Here is a 23,093-nt window from a genome sequence, read left to right as displayed (position 1 = left end):
TGCCTATGGTGGAGGTGGGAAGTTATCAGAAAAATTTCAAGGCCCAAGTACCCAAAAAACAAAGTATGTAAATCTTGCAAAACCCAATTCTTGCTAAATACTTTCAAAAAAAAAGAGCTGGAAAAAGTATCAAGAATGACAAAACAATCTTATTTCCAAGCAGTGAAACAACAATCGCCTGTTGACAGTGATGTAAAAAAGAGTCTGACAAAATTTGAACAGTTTTTATGTGAAAATCACTTTAGAATTGAAATAAGGGGTAAAAAAGGCAGAAAAGTTGCAGTGATATTAACAAAAGAAATGAAAGAAAATATTGATCATCTGTTGTCTTTAAGTGACAAGGGAACAATGTATGTGTTTCAAAATACCAGTTCTCGTTTTCCTATCCGAGGAAGTGATGCACTTAGGAAAATGGTTAGAGGAGCAGACATAAGAAATCCTGAAACAGTAACATCAACTTCACTAAGAAAACAATTAGCGACAATGTCACAGGTACTTCATATGAATGACAATGACCAAGACATTCTTGCCAAATTTATGGGGCATGACCTTCAGATCCATCGTGAGTTCTATAGACTTCCCCAGAATACTCTTGAAGTTGCCAAAGTAACAAAAGTTCTGCATGCCATCAACAGTGGAAATATTTCACAGATACAAGGGAAAAATCTTGATGAAATAAATGCGATGGATGTTGTAGGTATGAAGTTGTTTTAAGCTTGACTTTTTTTTTTTTTTTGAAAAAAAAAGTAGAGGTATTGTTACAGTCAGGTCGGCGTTGCTGTTGCCGTCCGCAAACTTGTACCTAGTACCTGGATCATAATTTTTTTATTTCTTGGTGTATTGTCTTCATACTTGGCCAAAACAACACTTGGGACAAGACCTTTCAGTAGACCACACTAACCTTGACCTTCATCCATAAATGACCTTGACCTTCAAGGTTAAAAGTCCAATTTTTGCTTGTTCATGCTGTTATTGGCTGTAACTTTGTTATTTTTGAATGGATTGTCTTCAAACTTGAACATAATAATCTTCAAGATATCCCTTATAAATAACCAGTCAGACCTTGACCTTCACTCATAAATGACCTTGACTTTGAAGGTCAAATGATTGAAATTTTAATTTTTTGGCTATTATTGGCTGTTACTTTGTTATTTTTGAATGGATTGTCTTGAAACTTGAACATAATAATCTTCAAAGATAACTGTTAAAAATATACCGAAAGACCTTGACCTTCACTCATTACTGACATTGTCTTTGAAGGTCAAATTATTGAAATTTTCATTGTTTTGGCGGTATCTGACTGTAACTTTGATATTATTGAAGGGATAAACTTCATATTATAACAGAATATTCTCAAGGACCAGACCTTGTTGTTTATCAAACCCAAATTTGGTTGGGCTCTATAATGACCTTGACCTTGAAGGTTATATTACTGAATTTTCTCAGATTTGTGCATTTATTGGTGTGTGTGTGTATATATAATTTATATATATATATATGAATTGCGTCATTTTTTCTATTTTTAGAAATTGCGTCATTTTTTTCCATTTTTAGAAATTGTGTCATTGTTGCTATTTTAAGAAATTGCGTCATTTTTTTTACTTATAGAAATTGTGTCATTTTTTTCTATTTTTAGAAATTGCTTCATTTTTTTCTATTTTTAGAAATTGTGTCATTGTTGCTATTTTTAGAAATTGTTGCTATTTTTAGAAATTGCGTCATTGTTGCTAGTTTTAGAAATTACGTCTTTTTTTTATTTTTAGAAATTGCGTCATATTTTTCTATTTTTAGAAATTAAGTCATTTTTTCGATTTTTAGAAATTGCGTCATGTTGCTATTTTAAGAAATTGCATACTGTTGCTATTTTTAGAAATATGCTTAATGTTTCTATTCATATATATATACAAAATATATAAACAAAACTAATGTGACAAGACAGACCAACTAAATTTATAAAAAGGAAACGTTAATATATGTTCAAACCTTTCTATGTTTGCGTTTAGAAAAAGTAAAGAGTCGAGCAATGCCCCCGCCCGGCGGTGGCTCTTGTTCTGTCTGTAATAGTTTCTAAATTTTGAAATTTAAATAAGTAAAGGAGATATTCGTGATCATTTGCATGTTTTCAAGTACTGACTGTCTTGTTTTTGATTCAATTTCTATTTAGATGCTGAAGTGTTGAGCGACGAGGATGATGATGATGAAGAGTATAATAATGATAATTGTGACGCTTCTGACAGATTCTGCCAAGTACCAGAATCCCCAGATGATACCTCGACAGATTCTGAATCTATACAAAACAAACAGCAACATAAGAAACATCGCATTGGTAAGTTTGTAGTCTTGATCATTGATCACCTGATCACAAATTGAAAATAATCAGAATAAGCTTTTTGGAGGGGAGGTGGGGGCTTCTTTCTTTCACTTTTTATTTTTGATTAATGAAGTCATATTTATCATTATGGTTGAATAAAATTGTCGAATAATGGGATTTTCCCAGCATACCGGGATGTTATGTCATGTATACAAACCATATTGTTAAAACATGTGTCTGGGAAACAATCACTACTATAAATTTGCGCTGTCTTAAATTTGCATTTCAGATACTAGGAAAAAAATCAGAAAAAATTGGCCTTATACTTGCTTAATTTAGATTTCAGTACCAGAAAAATAAAACAGTAAGATTAAATTCTTACTTGCATAATTTCAGGCTGTATAACAGTCCAATCATTGTAATATGCAAACTGATAATTCTTCTGTTAATTGACACGAAAAGCTTGTGATATATTAAACACTTCTGTTTGCCTCATTTGCTTGCACATTCTCACAAACTCCCCAGTTGCTGGTTATTATCCCAATGATTTTATTACCCTCATTTGGTTAAAAGTGATTGTGCATTTCAAAAAATCTTTATTTTAAAAAAAAAACTTGTGTGAATATTCTAAATGTGGTCTGATGTATTTTTTTATGCTCCCCGAAAAATTTCGGGGGAGCATATAGTCGTCGGGTTGTCCGTCCGTCCGTCCGTACGTACGTATGTATGTCCTTAATTCGGTTTCTGATCAATAACTAAAGAAAGCTTAGGCCTAGGAACTTCAAACTTGGTATGGTGATTGGTCATGACCAGCAGATGACCCCTATTGATTTTGGGGTCAAGGGGTCAAAGGTCAAGGTCACATTGACCTTGTCGGTAAAAATGGTTTCCGATCAATAACTAAAGAATGCTTAGGCCTAGGAGCTTCAAAATTGGTATGGTGATTTGTCATGACCAGCAGATGACCCCTATTGATTTTGGGGTCAAGGGGTCAAATGTCAAGGTCACATTGACCTTGTAGATTAAAACGGTTTCCGGTCAGCAGCTTAAGAATGCTTAGGCCTAGGAACTTCAAACTTGGTATGGTGATTGGTCAGTGGAGCATATAGTCGTCGGATTGTCTGTCCGTCAGTCCTTCAGTCCGTCAGTACGTACATCCTGAATTGTGTCCGGCCCATAACTTTGTTATTTGAAGTTTGATTTTAAAAACTATTTCACAGAAATGATCACCATATTGAGACAATGTGTCGTGCACAATATTTGGATTGTTTTTTTACACTTTGAACTTTGTCTGTGATTAAACTCTGACACTACAACAGGTATACCTTCCTGTATCCAAAACCTATTTGGGGTTCAACCGGCTCTTGTTTATTCAGTGAAGCTGATGACTCAATCTGCAATTGTTTGATTAATTAGATAAACAGCTAACAGTCCCGTATGTTGTTAAATGATGCTTTTGTTTGTTTAAAAATTTAAATGCACAAATGTATATCTTAATAGGTAAAACTTACCCCAAGAAAGGTTTGAGAAAACCATGGACCGGAATAGAAAAAGACACCGTTAAAAAAGAATTGCACAGATGTTTTTTATTGGAGAAATTACCATCAAAAAGAGAATGTGAAGAACTTATAAATAAGGAGCCATGTTTGAAGGAACGATCATGGACAATGATAAAAGGTTTTGTACGAACAACTTTAGCATCACAAAAGCGTCAGATTGAAAAGAAAAGAAAAGAACATTAGATTTGTAAAGCAGTAAATATGTTATTAAGTATTGATATCTTCAGTACGGTACCCTCTCTGAACATGCACATGAATTTTGAAAATACTAGGCACAAATAGTCACAATAATAAGATGATATGTCATGCGTAACATCTGTGTCCCTTCCGCCAAGGTCAAGGTCACTCTTAGAAGTCAAATATTTACATAGTCTGTTATAGGGTATATTTTGTGTCCAGTCCATAACTTTTTCATAGATAAAAGGATTTTAAAAATACTTTGCACAAATAATCACAATAATAAGAGGATATGTCAGGCGCAAAACATGGGTTCCACTTAGGTTACACTTAGAGGTCAAAGATTAACATAGTCTGTTATAGGGTATATTTTTTGTCTGATCTATAACTTCTTTATAGTTCAAGGGATTTTAGAAATACTTGGCACAAATAGTTACAATAATAAGATGATTTGTCATGCACAACACGTGCACTCCTCCCTTCAGTGTGAAGGTCACACTTAGAGGTCAAAGCTTGATATAATAGATTTTTAAATTCTGTGTATCATTTTTGTGTCGCCTCTACGGAGTAGTGGCGACATATAGGGATCACTTCTCCGTCGTCTGTCCGTCTGTCTGTCTGTCCGTCCGTCCGTCACAAAACTTGTCCGGGCTACTGCTCATAAACTACTGGTGCAATTTCATCCAAACTTTACAGGAATGATCAGTACCAAGTCTAGTTGTGCATATTGTCAGCATTTTCCGGTTCAATGATTTTTGTCAGAGTTATGGCCCTTTAATAATTTTTATTTTTAAAGTTTGTCCGGACTACTTCTCTTATACCACTAATGCAATTTCAATGAAACTTTACAGGATTGATCTATAGCTCAAGTCCTTGGGCATATTGCACGGGTTTTCCGGTTGAATGATTTTTGGCCGAGTTATGGCCCTTTGACAAAAAGGTGTTTTTTTCTGTGTGTTGCCACATACACAAAAGCTTGTCTGGACTACTCCTCATAAACTACTGGTGCAATTTCATCCAAACTTTACAGGAATGATCAGTACCAAGTATAGTTGTGCATATTGTCAGCATTTTCCGTTTCATTGATTTTTGTCAGAGTTATGGCCCTTTAATAATTTTTATTTTTAAAGTTTGTCCGGACTACTTCTCTTATACCACTAATGCAATTTCAATGAAACTTTACAGGATTGATATGTAGCTCAAGTCCTTGCGCATATTGCACGGGTTTTCCTGTTGAATGATTCTTGGCCGAGTTATGGCCCTTTGATAAAAAGGTCTTTTTTTCTGTGTGTTGCCAGATACACAAAAGCTTGTCCGGACTACTCCTCATAAACTACTGGTGCAATTTTATCCAAACTTTACAGGAATGATCAGTACCAAGTCTAGTTGTGCACTGTTCGTCTGTCTGTCTGTCACAAAATTTGTCCCAACATGAAATTGGCCATCATGAGGCGACACATGTGATTACTGATCACTCTTGTATTTCTTTTATAAATTTATTGTTGAATTTGCAGAAATAGCATTGATCATATTTTTTGACTGAAAGTCCTGAGAGCCATACCTCAATCTTTTGAAATAACACAATTTTATGCTTCATATAATACTTCCCCGAGGCGGGGGACGTTGGTAACTCTGTTACAAATTCTTGTTGTTCAGGCTCTGAGATTCAATTACACATGTAAGGTAATTTTTTTATCAAAGTTACCTTTTGGGGGTATAAGTCACTTTTCAGTGGCAGCTCTTGTATGTATCATCAGGGTTGCCAGCGGACTTGAAAAGTCAGGGAAATTGTGTACTTTTTCAAGGTCAGGGAATTGTCAGGGAATTTTGAAATTTGGTCAGTGAAAAATGAAAATCCTGAAAAGTCAGTGAAAAGTCAGGGAAAAATTATTTCAAAGGTCGAAAAATATACACATTGAATGTCTTTCTTGGCTATGGCAGTCTTTGGCATTTAATATTTGACTTTATCACTCTCACAGTTAAGCATTAAATTCAAATAACAGTAAACTGTGATATTAAGAAGCATTATATGTTAACTTAGTGATTATAATACCCATTATTTACCTTAGAACATCATTCAGCCTAAAGACTGAATGTTACAGTTATGCCTCTCATTGTATTCTGTATTGGTCTAGCTATTTCTGTGCATGATCACTAGAAGTGCTTTTACTTACTAGCAATATCTAGTCAGTACATTGTATTCTGTATTGGTCTAGCTATTTCTGTGCATGATCACTAGAAGTGCTTTTACTTACTAGCAATATCTAGTCAGTACATTGTATTCTGTATTGGTCTAGCTATTTCTGTGCATGATCACTAGAAGTGCTTTCACTTACTAGCAATATCTAGTCAGTACATTGTATTCTGTATTGGTCTAGCTATTTCTGTGCATGATCACTAGAAGGGCTTTTACTTACTAGCAATATCTAGTCAGTACATTGTATTCTGTATTGGTCTAGCTATTTCTGTGCATGATCACTAGAAGTGCTTTCACTTACTAGCAATATCTAGTCAGTACACTGTATTCTGTATTGGTCTAGCTATTTCTGTGCATGATCACTAGAAGGGCTTTTACTTACTAGCAATATCTGGTCAGTACACTGTATTATTTATTGGTCTAGCTATTTCTGTGCATGATCACTAGAAGGGCTTTTACTTACTAGCAATATCTGGTCAGTACACTGTATTATTTATTGGTCTAGCTATTTCTGTGCATGATCACTAGAAGGGCTTTTACTTACTAGCAATATCTAGTCTGTACACTGTATTCTGTATTGGTCTAGCTATTTCTGTGCATGATCACTAGAAGGGCTTTTAATTACAAACAAAATCAAGTCAGTATACATGTATACCAAACTACCATATTGGCATATAACCTGCTTTGACACTAAGAAATTGTACAAGAGGATTTGTCTTGCAAACATGATGGAAACTGGTTAAATTATGCAATGCTATGTTTTTCACACTAACTTTTTTCACACTAACTTACTTCACTCATTCAAAGTCTTTAATTTTATAGTGATTATTTCATGAAATGCCAAAATGAGCCCTATGTTCTTGTTTTCACAATCAGTGGAGTTTATCATGATGCCTTATACAAGTAACTGTGTTAAATGTTTATTGTTCTTATAGTTTAGATATGTTTGAATTTTAGGTTTTGTCATACAAGTATTACTCTTATAGTCTCGGTGTTTTATGTGTTACTATTAGGAAGGAAAGAGTGACTTATGTGATTTCTAATACAGATGCTTATATTATGATTCTTCTGATTTTCATGTCATATGTTTCACATGTTTCACTGACCAAAAGTCACACTGTGTTTGAATACAAATAGTTAAGAATAGTAGAACACAATGTTTGAATCATTACTTTGATGTAAATGTTTTATATTTTGGAAAATAAATACAAGTTTACATGCAAAAATATAATGAGAGGATTGGACGGCTATAGGGGAGGTCAGGAGGCCGTTTATGTGTTTAACGATTTTGGTCAGTGAAAAACATGAATTGGTCAGTGAAAAGTCAGGGAAAAGTCAGGGAATTTTATTTCACCCAAGTGCTGGCAACCCTGATCATATATTTTAATCATGTTAATACTCGAGTTTTGTTTGTAATGGAATCTTTAATCTGGAAAATGAATTTGTAATGAGAAGCAGGAGTTGATTTATAAAGGTGTAATGAATTTGTTGTTTTTTTTTGGTTTTTTTGTTCTATGCTGTTACATACTTTAATCTGTTGGTTATGTAATGTTACAAATAGAGGGTGCATAGACCACGAAAGGTAACAACTTAGTCACTGATTGGCAAGAATGTTAATTATCTGGATATATTCTAGTGGGTCATCTAGGAAAAACTAGGATATGACAATGTATGAGGATTAATGTCATTATCACAGAATACATGTACTTCAAGATCTTGATTATTTGAAAAGAATGATATTTTTGACAGAACTTGCATTAAGTGGCTAGAAAGTTGTCTGGAGGAAAGCAATATCAATTTTGTACATTAATTTTTTTCCAGGTATTTTTCTTGTTGTTGTACTTATATTGTTATCAATATCCCAAACAAGCAATTTGTAGTCATTTTAGCCATCGAAAGGGATGTGAATGCTATGAAAACATATCTACAATAGTATAAATCCCAATATTCAAACACATTTTCAAAAAAGTTATGCAGCCTAGATTTTAAGTCTAAATTATTCTTCATTGTAGTAAAACAAATTTGACCATGAAGTTTATCATATTAATTGTTTTGAAGAGGCAATGTCATATTCACACAAGATGACTTATTTGAATGTAACTTTACTGTGATTTTATTTTTCCACAATTTCTTGACATTCATTAGTGGTTTCATTAAATAAATGGAATCAGGAGGATAATGTTTTGGCGTTGTCCGTCCAGATTTCTTTTCCATGCTAGGTTTCTGCAATTACTGACTGGAATTCAACGAAACTTTATGGGAATCATCAATACCAAGAGATACGCATAATCATCACATTGAACCATGATAAGTATGCAGTATGCATAAAGATCATTTTTAGATCAATAATCGTTTCTGCACTGTTTCTCAGCAACTACTGCCTGGAAATTTATTAAACTTTATAGGAACTATTAATAAAAAAAGGCAATTTGCATCTCATTCGCATGTCCAGATAATACTATTTAACACAGAGTTATGGCCTCTGTTATTGCTCTGAATTTTTAGCGACTACTCGAGACAACATGAGAGCTATTGTAGTAGTCCCGGCGTCTCATTGGTTAAAGTTTTTTGTAAATTCAAATATCTCAATTATTGCTTGAGATATTCAATTGAAACTTGCAATACTTATTTATAGTAACAATGTACATCAGATTGACAAGTTGGATAACTCTGCCTACAATTTTGACAGAATTATGCCCCTTTTTAACTTAGAAATTTTGGTTAAAGTTTTTTGTAAAGTCAAATATCTCAATTATTGCTTGAGATATTCAATTGAAATTTACAATACTTTTTTATAGTAACAATGTACATGAGTATGCAAAATCGCATAACTCTGACTGCAATATTTGCAGAATTATTTGCCCCTTTGAAACTTAGAAATTTTGGTTAAAGGTTAAAGGTCTTCAAAGATAATCACTTGAAACTTTACACATGTACTTATGGTCATAATTGGAGAGTCATAATTGTATGTCACTGACCAAGTTCCATTACTCTACTCGCATTTAGGCTGATTGATCTCCCCTTTTCTACTTAGTCTCTTGGTTAATGTTTACATGCAAGTTTTACATATCTCAATAACTACTAGTATTAAAGATATTTATTTAAAACTTAGAATCCTAATTGTATGTCACTGACCAAGATCCATAATTCTATCTTGCATTTAGGCTGATTTTTCGCCCCTTTATCAACTTAGAAATTCATGGTAAAGTTTGCTTGTAGAGGTTATCTCCATAAATAGTTTGTGCCGTTTTTGGGATATTTTTATGCATTCATAATAAAGCAGTGATTTACTTGATAAAACATTTTAATAACAAGCCTTTGTACCTTTTTGGTCAATTTTATGTATTCATAGGTAATTAGCATTATTATACTTCATAAAACACCCTTGTGACAACTTTTTGAATAGTCGAGCCAATACTGTCCTTCGACAGTTCTTGTTATCATATCAAAGAATATTACTGTTTATACCTTGATAAATATATAAATAAAGCCTTATGTCTCCAGTTGTTGTGTTAGTAATAACCAGTTTTGGCGGGGGGATACAAATTCAAGGAAATTGCTTGTATAGAAGTTAAAATCAAGGCTGAACAATCAAGATTTGAAACTTAAATGTAGTGCTTAATGAAAACAATGCTAAATTAGTTTTCAAGTTTTTAAAGATAATATATTCAATTCAAGAGAAAATAACCTTTTGAATTATCTTGTTTGAAGTAATATTGGTTTGTATATGAAACATCGAAGTGGATACTATGTAATCGAGACATTCAAAGTACACCATAATGTTCAGTTGAAACTTTGTTGTTGTTGTTAGCTCACCTGTCACAAAGTGACAGGGTGAGCTTTTGTGATTGCTTTTCGTCCGGCGTCGGGCGTCCGTAAACTTTAAATGACGTCTCCTCATAAACCACTAAGCCAATTTCATCCAAACTTGGCCCCGCCCCATGTCATTGATTTTCCTTATATGTGTAAAGCAAAAACTCACAAATCTTCTTCGAAAAATCAGAATAGCTAGAGGTCAGATATTAAGCATGAAACATTTTCTAGTAAGTGTCTACAAAGATTGTTCAAATAAAAGCCCTGGGGTCCAAACTGGCCCTGCCCCAGGTGTGTCATTGTTTTTAACTTTATGTGTAAAGAAAAAACTTGACCAGCTAGACCTTAGCATGAAACATCTTCTAATGGGTGTCTACAAAGTTTGTTTAAATAAAAGCCCTGGGGTTTAAACTGGCCCCGCTACGGGGGCCTATATACAGGTGAGCAACTTCAGGGCCATCATTGCCCTCTTGTATTTATTAACTTTCTTTAATTGAATTTTTTTTAAATAAATCAAGTGCAAAGAATTTTGTTGAGAGGTTTTTATTATTTTTGATATATTCCTCAAGTTTATTTTTATTTATTTATATGTATGTTTTTGCTCATTTAATTTGTAACTAGCCAACTATGAATTGAAACTCCACAAAACATACATAGATATTTTTAGTCCCCTACCGGTTTATCGGAGGGGATTTTAGGTTTACCCTCCGTCTGTCCATCTGTCTGTCCGTCCGTCCGTCAGTCCGTCCACAAAACTGGATCCCGCGATAACGCAAAAAGTACTGAAAATATTTTAATGAAACTTGATATATGGATAGATGGCAGTATGGAGATTATGCACGTCTTTTTTTTTCTTCTTATGTTGAAAATTCTGGTTGCTATGGCAACAAATAGACTGAAAATATGGCAAATTTTACACATAACCTGGATCCAGTGATAACGCAAAAAGTACTGAAAATATGTTTATGAAACTTGACATATGGATAGATGACAGTATGGAAATTATGCACGTCTTTTTCTTTTCTTCCTATGTTGAAAATTCTGGTTGCTATGGCAACAAATAGACTGAATTTCAAGATTTCTGATTCTAGTTTTTAAGTTTTTTCACTATAAGTTCTTTATTTCTTAAGGTATTTTCTTCAAACTTTAAATATTAGTAGCTTGTCATCAACCACATCATATGTGACAAGGTTTACAACTCTAGCACAAAATTTATCAGAATTACCTCCCTTGAACCTAAAATTTTCATGAAAAAAAACATTGTTTTTTTTTAATAACTTCTTTTTCTGAATGTATCTACTTCAAACTTCATATAAATATTTCTTATTATCACTCAACATTTGTGAGTGTTCAATACTCTAGCAAGACTTTTTCCAGAATTATGCCCCTTTTGAACTTAGACTTTCTTTTGAGAAATTGGTAATTTTTACTCCAACTTCTTCAATCATGATAGGATTTTAAAAATTTTATATTTTGATAACAGGGATGGTTAAAAAATAACTTTAGAGTGTCCTTCAGTCCGTCTGTCTGTACATAAAAACTGTGTCCTGTGATCACTTTTAAAGAACTTTTTCAACAAATTTACTTAAAATAGGAACCTAAGTGAATGGCCAATGGCCCTTCAGAATGTTGATTGGGCTCTTACCGGTAGGGGACTTATGGATTGCTTGCAATACTATGATAATTGCTTGTATTTTAATGAACTTTTTGTTATACACTGTATATGTATATTCAAAATTTTAGTTTTTATTCAATATCAGATTGCTTGTTACATGAAGACTGTAGTTTTAATGTTTGTTTTAATGAATAGTATAAAGCTTCTGAAAAAATGTTTTGAATTTTAGATATTTATGTTATTAGCTATGTTACTGTGTTATGAGAAAGTTAATGTAGTGAAGTGTAGTTATGTTATTATGTATGTGTGAGAGTAGATTAGATGTAAGAATGGGCTATTTATGAATTGTAAGGTAATGGCCATGTGTTTCAATAAATGATGTGTTAAAATAAAAAAAACTGGTTATTGTTATTTATTTACTGTAAATACAGAATGCAAGATATAGTTGCCTTGGTCAGTATTTCACTATATGTATATTGAATACAATATCCCAACAATCAGTTTGCAAGTTTGATTGTTTGTTGTCCTCGTCAAACATACATAACCTACACGAAACCGAAAGTGATTAATCTTTGCCAGCAGTATAGGGCAATGCCAGTCAGCCATCTGGTGGCAGCTCAAATATTAAAATTAATTTTGAATGGGAACTGTTCAAAATAAAGGTGTCCATGGCTGAGTGATTAAGGTTGTCGATTTCAAATCACTTGCCCCTATTCTATGTGGGGTTCAAATTCTGCTGGGGAATTTGGATTCTTTCATGTGAGGAAGCTATCCAGCTAGCTTACGGAACGCCATGGTTGTACTCAGGTGCCCGTTTGTGTCTGAAATAATGCATGGAAGGGCACCCTAGGTCTTCCTCCACCAGTAAAGCTTAAGTCGCCATATGACCTAGACTGTGTTAGTCCAATATAAACTCATCCAAATAAATATTCAAAGCAGGGCAAAGCCATTACACATACTCGCCAGGTTACAGTCACGGATTTCAAATCACTCGCCCCTCTGTGCTTGGATTTCATGTGAGGAAGCTAACCGGGTAGCTTAAAGAAAGTGGGTGGTTCTACTTGGGTGGCAACTTGGTCTCCCTCCACCAGTAAAGATGGAAAGCGGTTGTTTGACTTTTACAATTTTGATATTACTTAAAATCCAATGAAATTAAATCAGAACCAGGATGATATATAATAGCTCTGACTAAACTTGACAGTTAAACAACAACAAAGCAATTCCCATTGCATTGTATGTTTTCATTATGCAACCCTTCAAAGCAGTGGTTGTTGGTCCAAAAACTTGGTCTCAAAGTCATCTAATTTTTCTCTAAAATCTGTATCAAATCTCGGGGGTTTTCATTGGTCAGTGTACATTCTGTGGCAGTTTCTGATCAATCAAATGTCAAAGATCTGAGTTTGAGCTAACTAGAGAATTTCTTTATAACCTCAGGCAAAAAGGTCTTCCGGCAGGTATAGCACGGCAGCAAAAGTTTAAAGAACCAATTAGGGACTGTATTTCGCGTAACGACGCTTTTTTCTTGTTTAAATTCTCCCTAACTTTTGTTATTACTTCCGTTATTCGTACCTGCATTTTATCCGTATCAAGTTCGATACCCAAGAAAACCATATTTTTTTCGTCTGCTAGGGGGACGTTTAAATCATCCATACAAGTTTTGAATATGTCCATAGCGGATCGACATAATGTAAATGACCTATCTGCGCCAAGAAAATCATCAAGATAATGAATTAACCCACCAGACGTTAACCTCTGCTTAACGACATACTCCAAAAAAGTTGAAAACTTTTCGAACGTCTTGCAACTAACAGATGCCCCGAAAGGTAATGCTTTATCTATGTAGTACAATTTTTTGAATTTCAATCCTAATACTTCAAAATCTTCGGGCCTTATTGGTAGCAATCGAAAAGCATTTTTAAGATCCATTTTAAACAAGTAGCAGTGCCTTCCTAGATTTTGAATCATTGACACTGCTTCATCAAAATTCGTATATGACACGGATCAAATGTTTTTGTCTATATAATCATTAACTGATTCAACTTCTGGGAAAGAAAGATGGTGTATAAGTCTGAACTCCCCTTTTATTTTCTTCGAAACTAAGCCTATAGGTGAAACGATTAAATTTGGCATTGGTTTATCTACAAAAGGCCCGGCCATACGACGGGCGTTTATTTCTTTATCAATTTTGGCTTGTACTACATTAGGATTTGATAAAGCCGAGCGTAAATTTTTACATTCCCTGCCTAATCTCGGCCCTGATAATGCAAGAAAACCGTTCAATAAAACTTTAGCATCATTATGCTTATATCCCGTTACCAAACGGCGAAGAGCACTCAAATTTATCGGGGTAAACGCTAGATTTATTAAATCTAGATTTTCCGCATCTTTGATATTTTCATTTTTTGAATGAACCCCTGGCATTACCACGGGAAACATTTCGCCCTCTGAATTTTGAGAATCGGAAATTCCTTCCCCGAAAATTGTTAGTATAATTACCAGAGAATTCTTGACGTTGCATAGAACCTGGACAATTCACAGCGGCGTGAAAAGCGCTACACTTCGAGCATATGTGAGGGAATTTACACATTGGCCAATTACACCTGCCCTCATTGAATTGATTACATGATGGAGCACGAGGTGCTCGTGTATTGTCAACTGGGAAAGGAGAATTCGGCCTAGTTTGGACACATCTCCACCATAGGTCATTATTAATACGTGCCCACGATGAGGGTTTCAATGCTTGCCTCAAACGAAATTGCTCATCATATTCTCGCCAGGCCAAGTCGCCTTGCCTTGCTGCGCATTCCCTTATAACCCACATATACAAAAAATTACCTCATAATTAAGTATCAATGTTCTCTTTTTCAAAACCTTAGATTTTCTACATCCCGAGACGTTTTCCTATAATGAAGTTATTATGTCCTCAATAGCTTGCCAGTTCACTTATCACTTAACAACGTCCACAGAAGAATGTGTTTTGACCCGTGTCCTTAATTGGATGCATTTTTCAGAATGTCCCCATTAGGTTAGACACACCGGAGTGGGGGTGGGTCCTCAATAGACTGTCTTTTTTCCAGTCTTTTTGTAATGACATGTATGTATGTATGTATGTATGTATGTATGTATGAAAGAGTATATGACTTAAGTTTTGTCCATCTCAGTCAAGTGCACTTGAGGTCTTCCTCCACCAATAATGCTAAAACATGGCAATAAGACCTTTACTGTGTTGTTGTGACGTAAAATGCAATCAAATAAAAAAATAAATTCATCTCAGCCTGTTAGAATCGTAATGAATTCCTGACCACAAATACCTGTGATAGATTTATCATTGTCTTACAATTTAATATCTAGAGGCATTGCCTAATTTTAAAGAATTACATGTTTAGCTCTTTTGAAATCCTTATTAGATTTTAATGTTTCAAAATAATTTGTCTACATTTTATTCTTTACAGATACTTTTTGTTGATTTACAGACACGACATGTGAAAAGCCTACAGGACAATGATATGTTTGTAGCAAGAGGAAGGGCATTTGAACTTCAAAAAGGTAACTTATTTTTGAAATGAACTTGAACAGTCACTTTGCATGTTAATTATTTTACTTGACATGACATAAAATTCTAACTTTATATGAGTGATCTTTCAAGGTATAATAAATCAGCAGGATAAATGTCAATATAATTATATGTCACTTGTCTATGATGATTGTTTCTAGCACATTTTCCTGTTCTTGTGTGTTTTTTTTTGAGAACTAGCTACATAATGTACACATTATAATATATGAAATATTGCTTGTTTGGAGATATCTTGACTGTCTGACCAAAACTGTATTTGAATGTTGTTTATATCCTGCTTGAAGAGCTGTCGTCGATAAAAACGACATAGCTGTATTGTTGATATTTTTCTGTTAATCTGACATTTCTATAATCAATACACGATTGAAAAAAAAATCAATTAACTGATTAATTATAGTCTGATTTTATTGACCTGTCAATTATGAATACATTAAAGCACTCATTTAAATATTTGATCCCACTTCGGGTTTGTCCGTTCATTTTACGAGAATTAAATATGGAGTATATAACTAACATTTTGAAAACTCCCACTAGCTTAATGTAGGTTCTCGAAACATCCGCAATAGAACAGTCGGTTAAGTGATTACATAATGTATTAGAGGTCCGAAGTTCGATACATTCTTTTAAATTCTTTTTAGGCTTATTCTTTCTTTCTATTTAAGTATATTTTAATGAAAATTGTCAAGCGTTTGCAAAATTGTCTACACGGATATGAAACAACTAAGAAACACTGAATTGTCACATTTTGTATTGCATTTTACTGCACTGAAATGACATTTATTGATTTTAATCCAAATGAATTTTGAATATTAATTCTTTATATATTTAGTAAAATATTTGCCAAAAAAATATGCAAAGCATATTAAAACAGAAAGAACAACCATAACTTCAAAAATGTTGAAAATAGTTATGAATAAGAAAAGAAAACTGGACTTACGCTGTTTCGATCTTACAACACGTATGGCATTTAGATATATTATACCCGTAGTTTACCCTATTTCGCTATATTCTATATCTATATTTTTGGATATTAATATATTCTGTGCATGAATGACCGTATAATCAGTATGGAATTGACAGGTTAATAAAATCAAACAATAAATGTTAAGAATTATGAAAATTCACACAAACATAAAAAGAAGCATGTTTAATTGACTAAATTTTGCAGTAATTAGTAATGGAATATTTCATAGCAGTGATGACAAAAATATCAAACAATGGGTATTTATTAACAAGACACATCATAATTGTATGTATCTTACTGAAATTGTTTAAAAATTAGGTATGTAATCTGATTATAGATTAAATTATAGAAATATCAGTTTATCATTGATATTTGTCATCAAATAGCAATGCATGTATATCATCAATATGCTTGGCACTGAATCAATGACAGCTCTACCTAATTGTTATACATGTACTTTCTAGTCCTTTACTCCATTATATTTATCTGTTATGCATTACCAAAAAACTTAAAAGCATATGCCCTTTTATCTACAATACACTTCCAAAATACTGCAAACAAAGTTTGAAAGGTGACCTAAGTCTGCCAAGATGAAGAACATTAAAATGTCAATCTGTATTTAGATTGCCTATTTTAATGAAATATTTTACATACTGCAAAAATGTTATGTACTGGCTATGTATTGAAAAGGGTCAAGATCGAACAGTGTGTCATGTTTATGTATATATAACTGACTTGTTTTTATAGATATCTGCTTTGTCCTCGCAAATTTCATTAAAATTAGAGAGGGTTTTGTCCTCACTTAGTTTCTTGAAAGTGATGATAGATAATGTTTTTTCCTCATACAGCTAGCAAATTATCTTTGAAAGAGACATGATTCACGTTGTTTTGTAGATTTTTAATTGATAGAATTAATTAGCTCTCAATTTCTAGGTTATATCCGATAAATTTTTGTAGTTTTGCAACCGTTTTGGAGTTTGAAACTTTTTTGAAGCCAAGTTAAATTTTTAATATGCTATCTTCTTTATATCCATGCTTAACAAAAACTGGGGCGGTTTCATAGGAGACATCATTCCCTCTGTCAGTTTATTGCAAGAAGTTGCCCTAATTGAAAATATTTGCGAATGCAATTTTTTTCTGTGAATATAAGGTACATACATTATGATCTCAAAACAACAAATAACTACACTACCAGTGTGACAAAAAGAAAAAAATATTTTCATAACTGTTTAACTTGTCCTGAATTGTACGGTAATTGTGTCTTAAATTTTGCAGAGAAAAGGAGAAAAAGGTCTGCCGAAGAAAAGCTCCTATTGATGAAACGTTTTTGAAATCTGGAAAACCACCTGTAGAAGCAGATTTGACTTTATGTCTATAAAGGAGTACAGCTCTGGCATCATTTCCATGGGTGTACATTAGACATTAAATACGGGTTTATAATAGCTGAGGATAAAAAGTATCAAATTATTAATATTGGCTAACTCTAGAGGGAAGTATTGTATCAAAATCAACAAGTGCTTAATCATTATTTGATCACTTTAGTTTAACAATGTATCTATGATCAATATGTCCATCTAGTCTACACCATACTGATGTACTTCATGACATTATTATTGTAAATGCAGAAATAAGTTTAAGTGTGTCTCATTACTTAGATATCGTAACAAATTATGATAAACACAGAATTTAATAATAATTGTTTGAGACCTTAAGTATTGTCATATGTGTTCTAAGAATGCCGTGTCATATTCTCATGAGTTGTACAAAATATAATTTTAACAAGTAAATCAAGAGAAGAATAGAACATCAGGATGGTTTGTAAGTGGTTTGTTAAAATATAACTTTATAAGATGCAATACCTTTTAAAGATATCTTGGTAAAGAATGTTATATAATATGTTCTGACTTAATGTCCTCAACTGAAAAGAATGTTTTTATGGCCCCAAGATAATGGCAAGGGGCATATAATTGTTACCGTTGTCTGTCTGTCCCTGTGTGAACTATTGTTAGAAAATCTTGTCAGGCCCATAACTCTGTCATGCATCAAGGGAATTTTAAACGTTTTGTCACAAATGTTGAGCATGATAGGACGATATGTGTCAAGCGCATGACGTAGACCCCTAGATTCAAGGTCACAAAGGTCAAAAGTCAGCAGTTAGAAAATCTTGTCCAGTCCATAACTGTCTTACATCAAGGGATTTGGATGATGTGTCATGTGCATGACCTAGACACTTAGCTAACTACAGACATTTGAAATCTAAGTGTTATATTGACCTTTCAAGATAACACTAAGAGGTCAAATGTCAGCAATTTTTTAATCTTGTTTGGCCCATTTAAGTCTGCGAAGGAAAACTGTGAATTTGGCACAACATGTTTACCAGGATGAGATGGTGTGTCATGCACAAGATCAAGAGTCTTAGGTCAAGGTCATGTTTAGAGGTCAAAGGTCAGCAATTTGATAATTTGTGCTCTGTCACATTGAAATTAAGGATTTTTTAATATTAAAGATATGTTTTATCAACATCCATCTGTACTCTTACTTGAAAAGGTCATTTGTGGCACAACAATTCTGTCATGTCAGATGTTTCGATGTTCTAACATATATAGGAAGGGCATCTGTGTCTCAGACACATTTCTAGGGTTTGCTTGTTTCTTACATGATACTTAAATAAAAAGTAAGAAAAGGAATATTATTTTTTCCAAAAAATTGATAAGTAGACAAATAATCTTTGTTTGATTGTTTTTGTATGTATGTGAGTCTTTTCTCAACTAGTCATACTGCTGTTCCAAACATGATGTACATGTGTATATGTTTTTGGCAAAAAACAGTCATGATGTATATGTTTTCGGCAAAAGGAATCTTGCTGATTTTGCAATTTACTGTGATGAAATTTTATATTTAGATTGAATAATAATTTTGCCATTGTCATTTGTTGTTGGTTAATAAAACAAGTGTAATAAAAAGTACCTTATGCTATGTTAAAAAGAAACGATCATGTATTTGATTTAAGCTAGCCTTTTCAATGAAAAAGAAGAGCTTTCCTGCTATCCCTATTATATGCCATTGAGTCACATCTTAGAAAAAGTTTTTTTGTGACAAAGTATTAAAACTATGGTTTTGAAACTTGCCATACTTGTTGACCATCATTATTGTCCATCTATTGTCTTTTTTTATTAGAAAATGTACTTAATGTCTTTTAACTTTGAATGATTGTTTAAATCATTACCCAATCTGTTGACAAGAGAAGGTGACCCCATTAGGAATTTAAAGATATACTATGCTCAAATTTGATATCAGAAAATATTGATAATTGCTACATAGTCTCTTTGTAAAAATGAAATAAACATGTTTTGACTTTACATAAAGTTTATATGTCATGTTTAAAACTCTACAAACTATAGGTCGTCACAATATGAATATATAGTGTCGTTAAAAAAACTGGCAGTTTTTTTAAGAAAAGACCAATTTTACTTGTCCTATAATAGACCATGTGACTTCCAATGCATAGTTGTTTTCATTTTTTATTCAAATTAGACATACTCAGTAAGAATTTCATAGGTTTAAATAAATTTCTTTGATCAAAATATTTTACTCAAAGATGAGCATAGTATATCTTTAAGTTTTCATAGACCTTTGTTAGGTTTTTGGTCTCTGCCAAAGTTTTGTTTATAGGCGAGCAATAAAAACTTAAGCATTCAGTCCTGTTGACTGCTCCTTTTTTAAGTTACATACCATTATTTGGATTTTGTAGTTACCTTTAGAGTATATAATCAGATTTTGGCCATGTAACAGTTTTGTTAAAACTTAAACATCTGATCTGTAAGACTCATTTATGTTTACTAAGCATTTATTTCAATTAAAACAAGGAAAAACATAAATATTAGGCCTATTGTATAATTTTTTTAAATTTTTGCATTAAAAATAACTTATTTAGAAGTAAATTAATAGTATTTCAAATTCTACTAAAACATTATCACCTCCTTTTTTAATACTTTATGGGGATCTAAATCTTTGTACATGCAATGTCTACATAGGCCTTTTTGTTTAATTTTATATACAAAAAAGTATATATTGTCAAAGCATGATTGCATAACATATTAGAATGACTTGTATTCAAATAAAGCTTGAATTGTATAACCATTGTCTTCTTGTTGCTTTGTCCTGCTCTCCAATTTACAATGTATGGTTGTGCATGCTATTATAGCAAGTGACATCCTTCGAAAGGGATTTAACTTGGAAAGTATCATCTCCATTTTATCTAGCTTGTGATAAAAAAGAACTTAAGGTATTAGCACCCTAATGCATTACCTCCGCTTTGAAGAGTATTCAAATAGGCTAGAACTACTGTAAACTACATTGAAAATGAGGGCCATGGGTTCAATCCCCAGAAGGGTCAACTTTTTTTTCTTTCTTTTTTTCTTTTAACATTATTTATGTATCTCTCATGTCCAATTTGGAAAGAAAAAAGTGTTTAATTTTGATTTTTTAATTTATATAGGTATTTATTGGCTAAATTATGCTAAATCTAGTTATAAATATGGTACCTGATATTTTCAAAGTGTAATATAATAAAAACTAGACGGTAAAAGTATTTCATATTTTACAAGATGGGCAACCTATGTACATGATGTACCAATGTAGCTGAAATGAAGCTAGCTGCCAAGCAAAGCCATGTAACCTTGCAAACGGAAACTTTGAATTTGTGCCATAAGCTGCTTATACTGATGAACATAATTAAGTAGAGGAAATATTAGATTCAGTTCGTCAACCAATAAATTTAATTCCCGTTAATTTTATGAATCTCTGCCAAAAAGGAAAAAATAACTGTAGATCTACAACAATGAATGGAGAATGTTGAATTTGACATTGAAGCTAAAAGTAACATATATTTGTGGGTATGTTCAACAAGTCAATGTGGTGACGGATAGTTCATACTGATTCTAACTAGAGTCAAATGGGGTGGGGGAAAATCACGAGATCGTATGAAATATATAGGACAAACTAATAAAGTAAATTTGTGTTGATATTTGTCGAAATGAAAGGAAATTAACGTTAACTTTTTATTATATCGTATGTATTGACGGCTTTATTGATTTAAACTAAGATTGAAGTATATTAACATAACGAACAGAAAATTCCGTACTTTTAAATAATGGTCTTAAAAGAGGGTGGTCTTAAATCCGGGGTGGTCTTAAGTAGGGATTTTGCTATATAAATGTTAAGTTCCTGGTTTTTCTGGCTGCGATATGGCAGTGATTCCCGGGATCTCTATATATCTTATAAGATCCCGACTTTTCTTAATGCGATTTCCCGGGATCTCTTAATTGGGATATACGTCTTTATGATAAATACGATAAATGGTTTTCTGCTTTTTAATATTGTTGTAATTTAGTAAATGAATGTAGAATATATAGAGGATATTGAATGAGTGTAGATTCAATACTAAATTTATTGAACGAGTTGAATAAAACCATAATATGGCGAGCATAATATTGTTTTATTCAACGAGTTCAATAAATTTAGGTTTGAATCTACACGAAAATAATATTCTATTTATCACATATATAAAATAAGAAGGGTAAACTGTTAAAAAGAGTCATTTTTCATTGGCGCGCCTAAAGTGTAACTCTTAACATTAACGCGCTTTAACATTATTAGTTATGAAGACAGGTTATATGACCCTATATAAACGGCTATTTGTAAATATAACCCGAGCCGCTAGGCGAAAGTTATATTGCAAACAGCCGTTTATATACGGCCATATAACCTGTCAACAATCTTTATAACAAATTTATAATACAGCAAGCATCATGTTTTAGAGAAAAAAGTAAGAGTTCTTCATGAATCGACAGCAGTCGTGTATATTAAAATATATAAATGTCACGATTATCAAATGAAAAGCGACGTTAAAACGTGCAGTATTATAAAGCGCAAATGACGTCACGTCAAAGTGTTATTACACTAGTGTAATATCATTTTTATAAAATGGCTTTATTACACTCCTGCGTCGCGGTTTATGTGATGAACCCGTATATTGAAAATCTTTGATTAAAGGGACTCCGCTGAGGTTTTCTAACATGACGGGACTTGAAATAATTATTCTAGATTTATATTCCAATTGATGTAAATTTTGACCATTTTTTTGCAAAATTTCAGATCACCTGCTCCCTCGGTTTTTCAGTATTGCAACGCTTTTCACACAAATTTGGCTACGAATACCACAAAAAAAACAGCCATTTATGACCGAGTGTATTCTTATTTTTTTTATCTTTCTGTTTTAACATGTCTCACTCGATCTATGTACAAATTCAAGTGTTGTGTTTTTTTATGCTTTGGACCTCATTGGAGTTCCTTTAAGAGTAAAATATAACACGAACTTTACCATTCTGCATAATTATGTTTGACAAAACTAGTGGAAAACTAGTGGAAATCACAAAAAAGATCTATATCGAAGTAGGAAATTCAAAGTTTTTCTTGAACTGGTAAATTCCCTATGTTTTAATACTATCAATATGGTAGAAAATGTTTAATACGATACCGACTTTCATCACACACATGCGCCACGCATACATGAACACACTATAAAGAATTTTTCAGTTTAACATTGAAAAGAGTAACTCATGTTCACGGATTTTCAGAGCTTAACTTGATGAAAATTTAGATGTGCAAGATTATCAAAACAATCATAGCAAATGAAAAATAAAATACAAATTAAAAAAATTAAACTTGATTAAATATTTATTGCAGTAATAATTTATTATGCTAAAATGGATATTTGAAAATACTTATCGCAAATAACATGTGAATTGAATCTTTTTATTTTTCTTTCAATCTTAATACATGTACAATTACTCAAAATCTGAAAACAAATTGTCCCTCGGAA

The 23,093-nt window shown here is 32.7% G+C and overlaps 1 protein-coding gene and 1 long non-coding RNA gene across 2 annotated transcripts; both read left to right on the top strand.

Moving 5' to 3' along the window:
- Positions 1-130: 130 nt before the first annotated feature.
- On the top strand, positions 131-12,070 carry LOC132757601 (uncharacterized). The gene is made up of 3 exons (XM_060748923.1): positions 131-697; positions 2,165-2,326; positions 3,812-12,070. The coding sequence occupies exons 1-3, from the start codon at positions 136-138 to the stop codon at positions 4,051-4,053; spliced, it is 966 nt and encodes a 321-aa protein (XP_060604906.1). The 5' UTR covers positions 131-135; the 3' UTR covers positions 4,054-12,070.
- Positions 12,071-14,785: 2,715 nt separating this feature from the next.
- LOC132757600 (uncharacterized) lies at positions 14,786-20,347 on the top strand. The gene is made up of 2 exons (XR_009629474.1): positions 14,786-15,218; positions 17,486-20,347. It is a non-coding gene; the product is annotated as an uncharacterized LOC132757600 (long non-coding RNA).
- The last annotated feature ends 2,746 nt before the right edge of the window (positions 20,348-23,093 follow it).

Source organism: Ruditapes philippinarum, unplaced genomic scaffold (genome assembly GCF_026571515.1).
Source record: "Ruditapes philippinarum isolate M1 unplaced genomic scaffold, ASM2657151v2 ctg2174_1_1_1_1, whole genome shotgun sequence".
NCBI lineage: Eukaryota > Metazoa > Mollusca > Bivalvia > Venerida > Veneridae > Ruditapes > Ruditapes philippinarum.
This window is presented reverse-complemented; position numbering and strand designations above follow the sequence as displayed.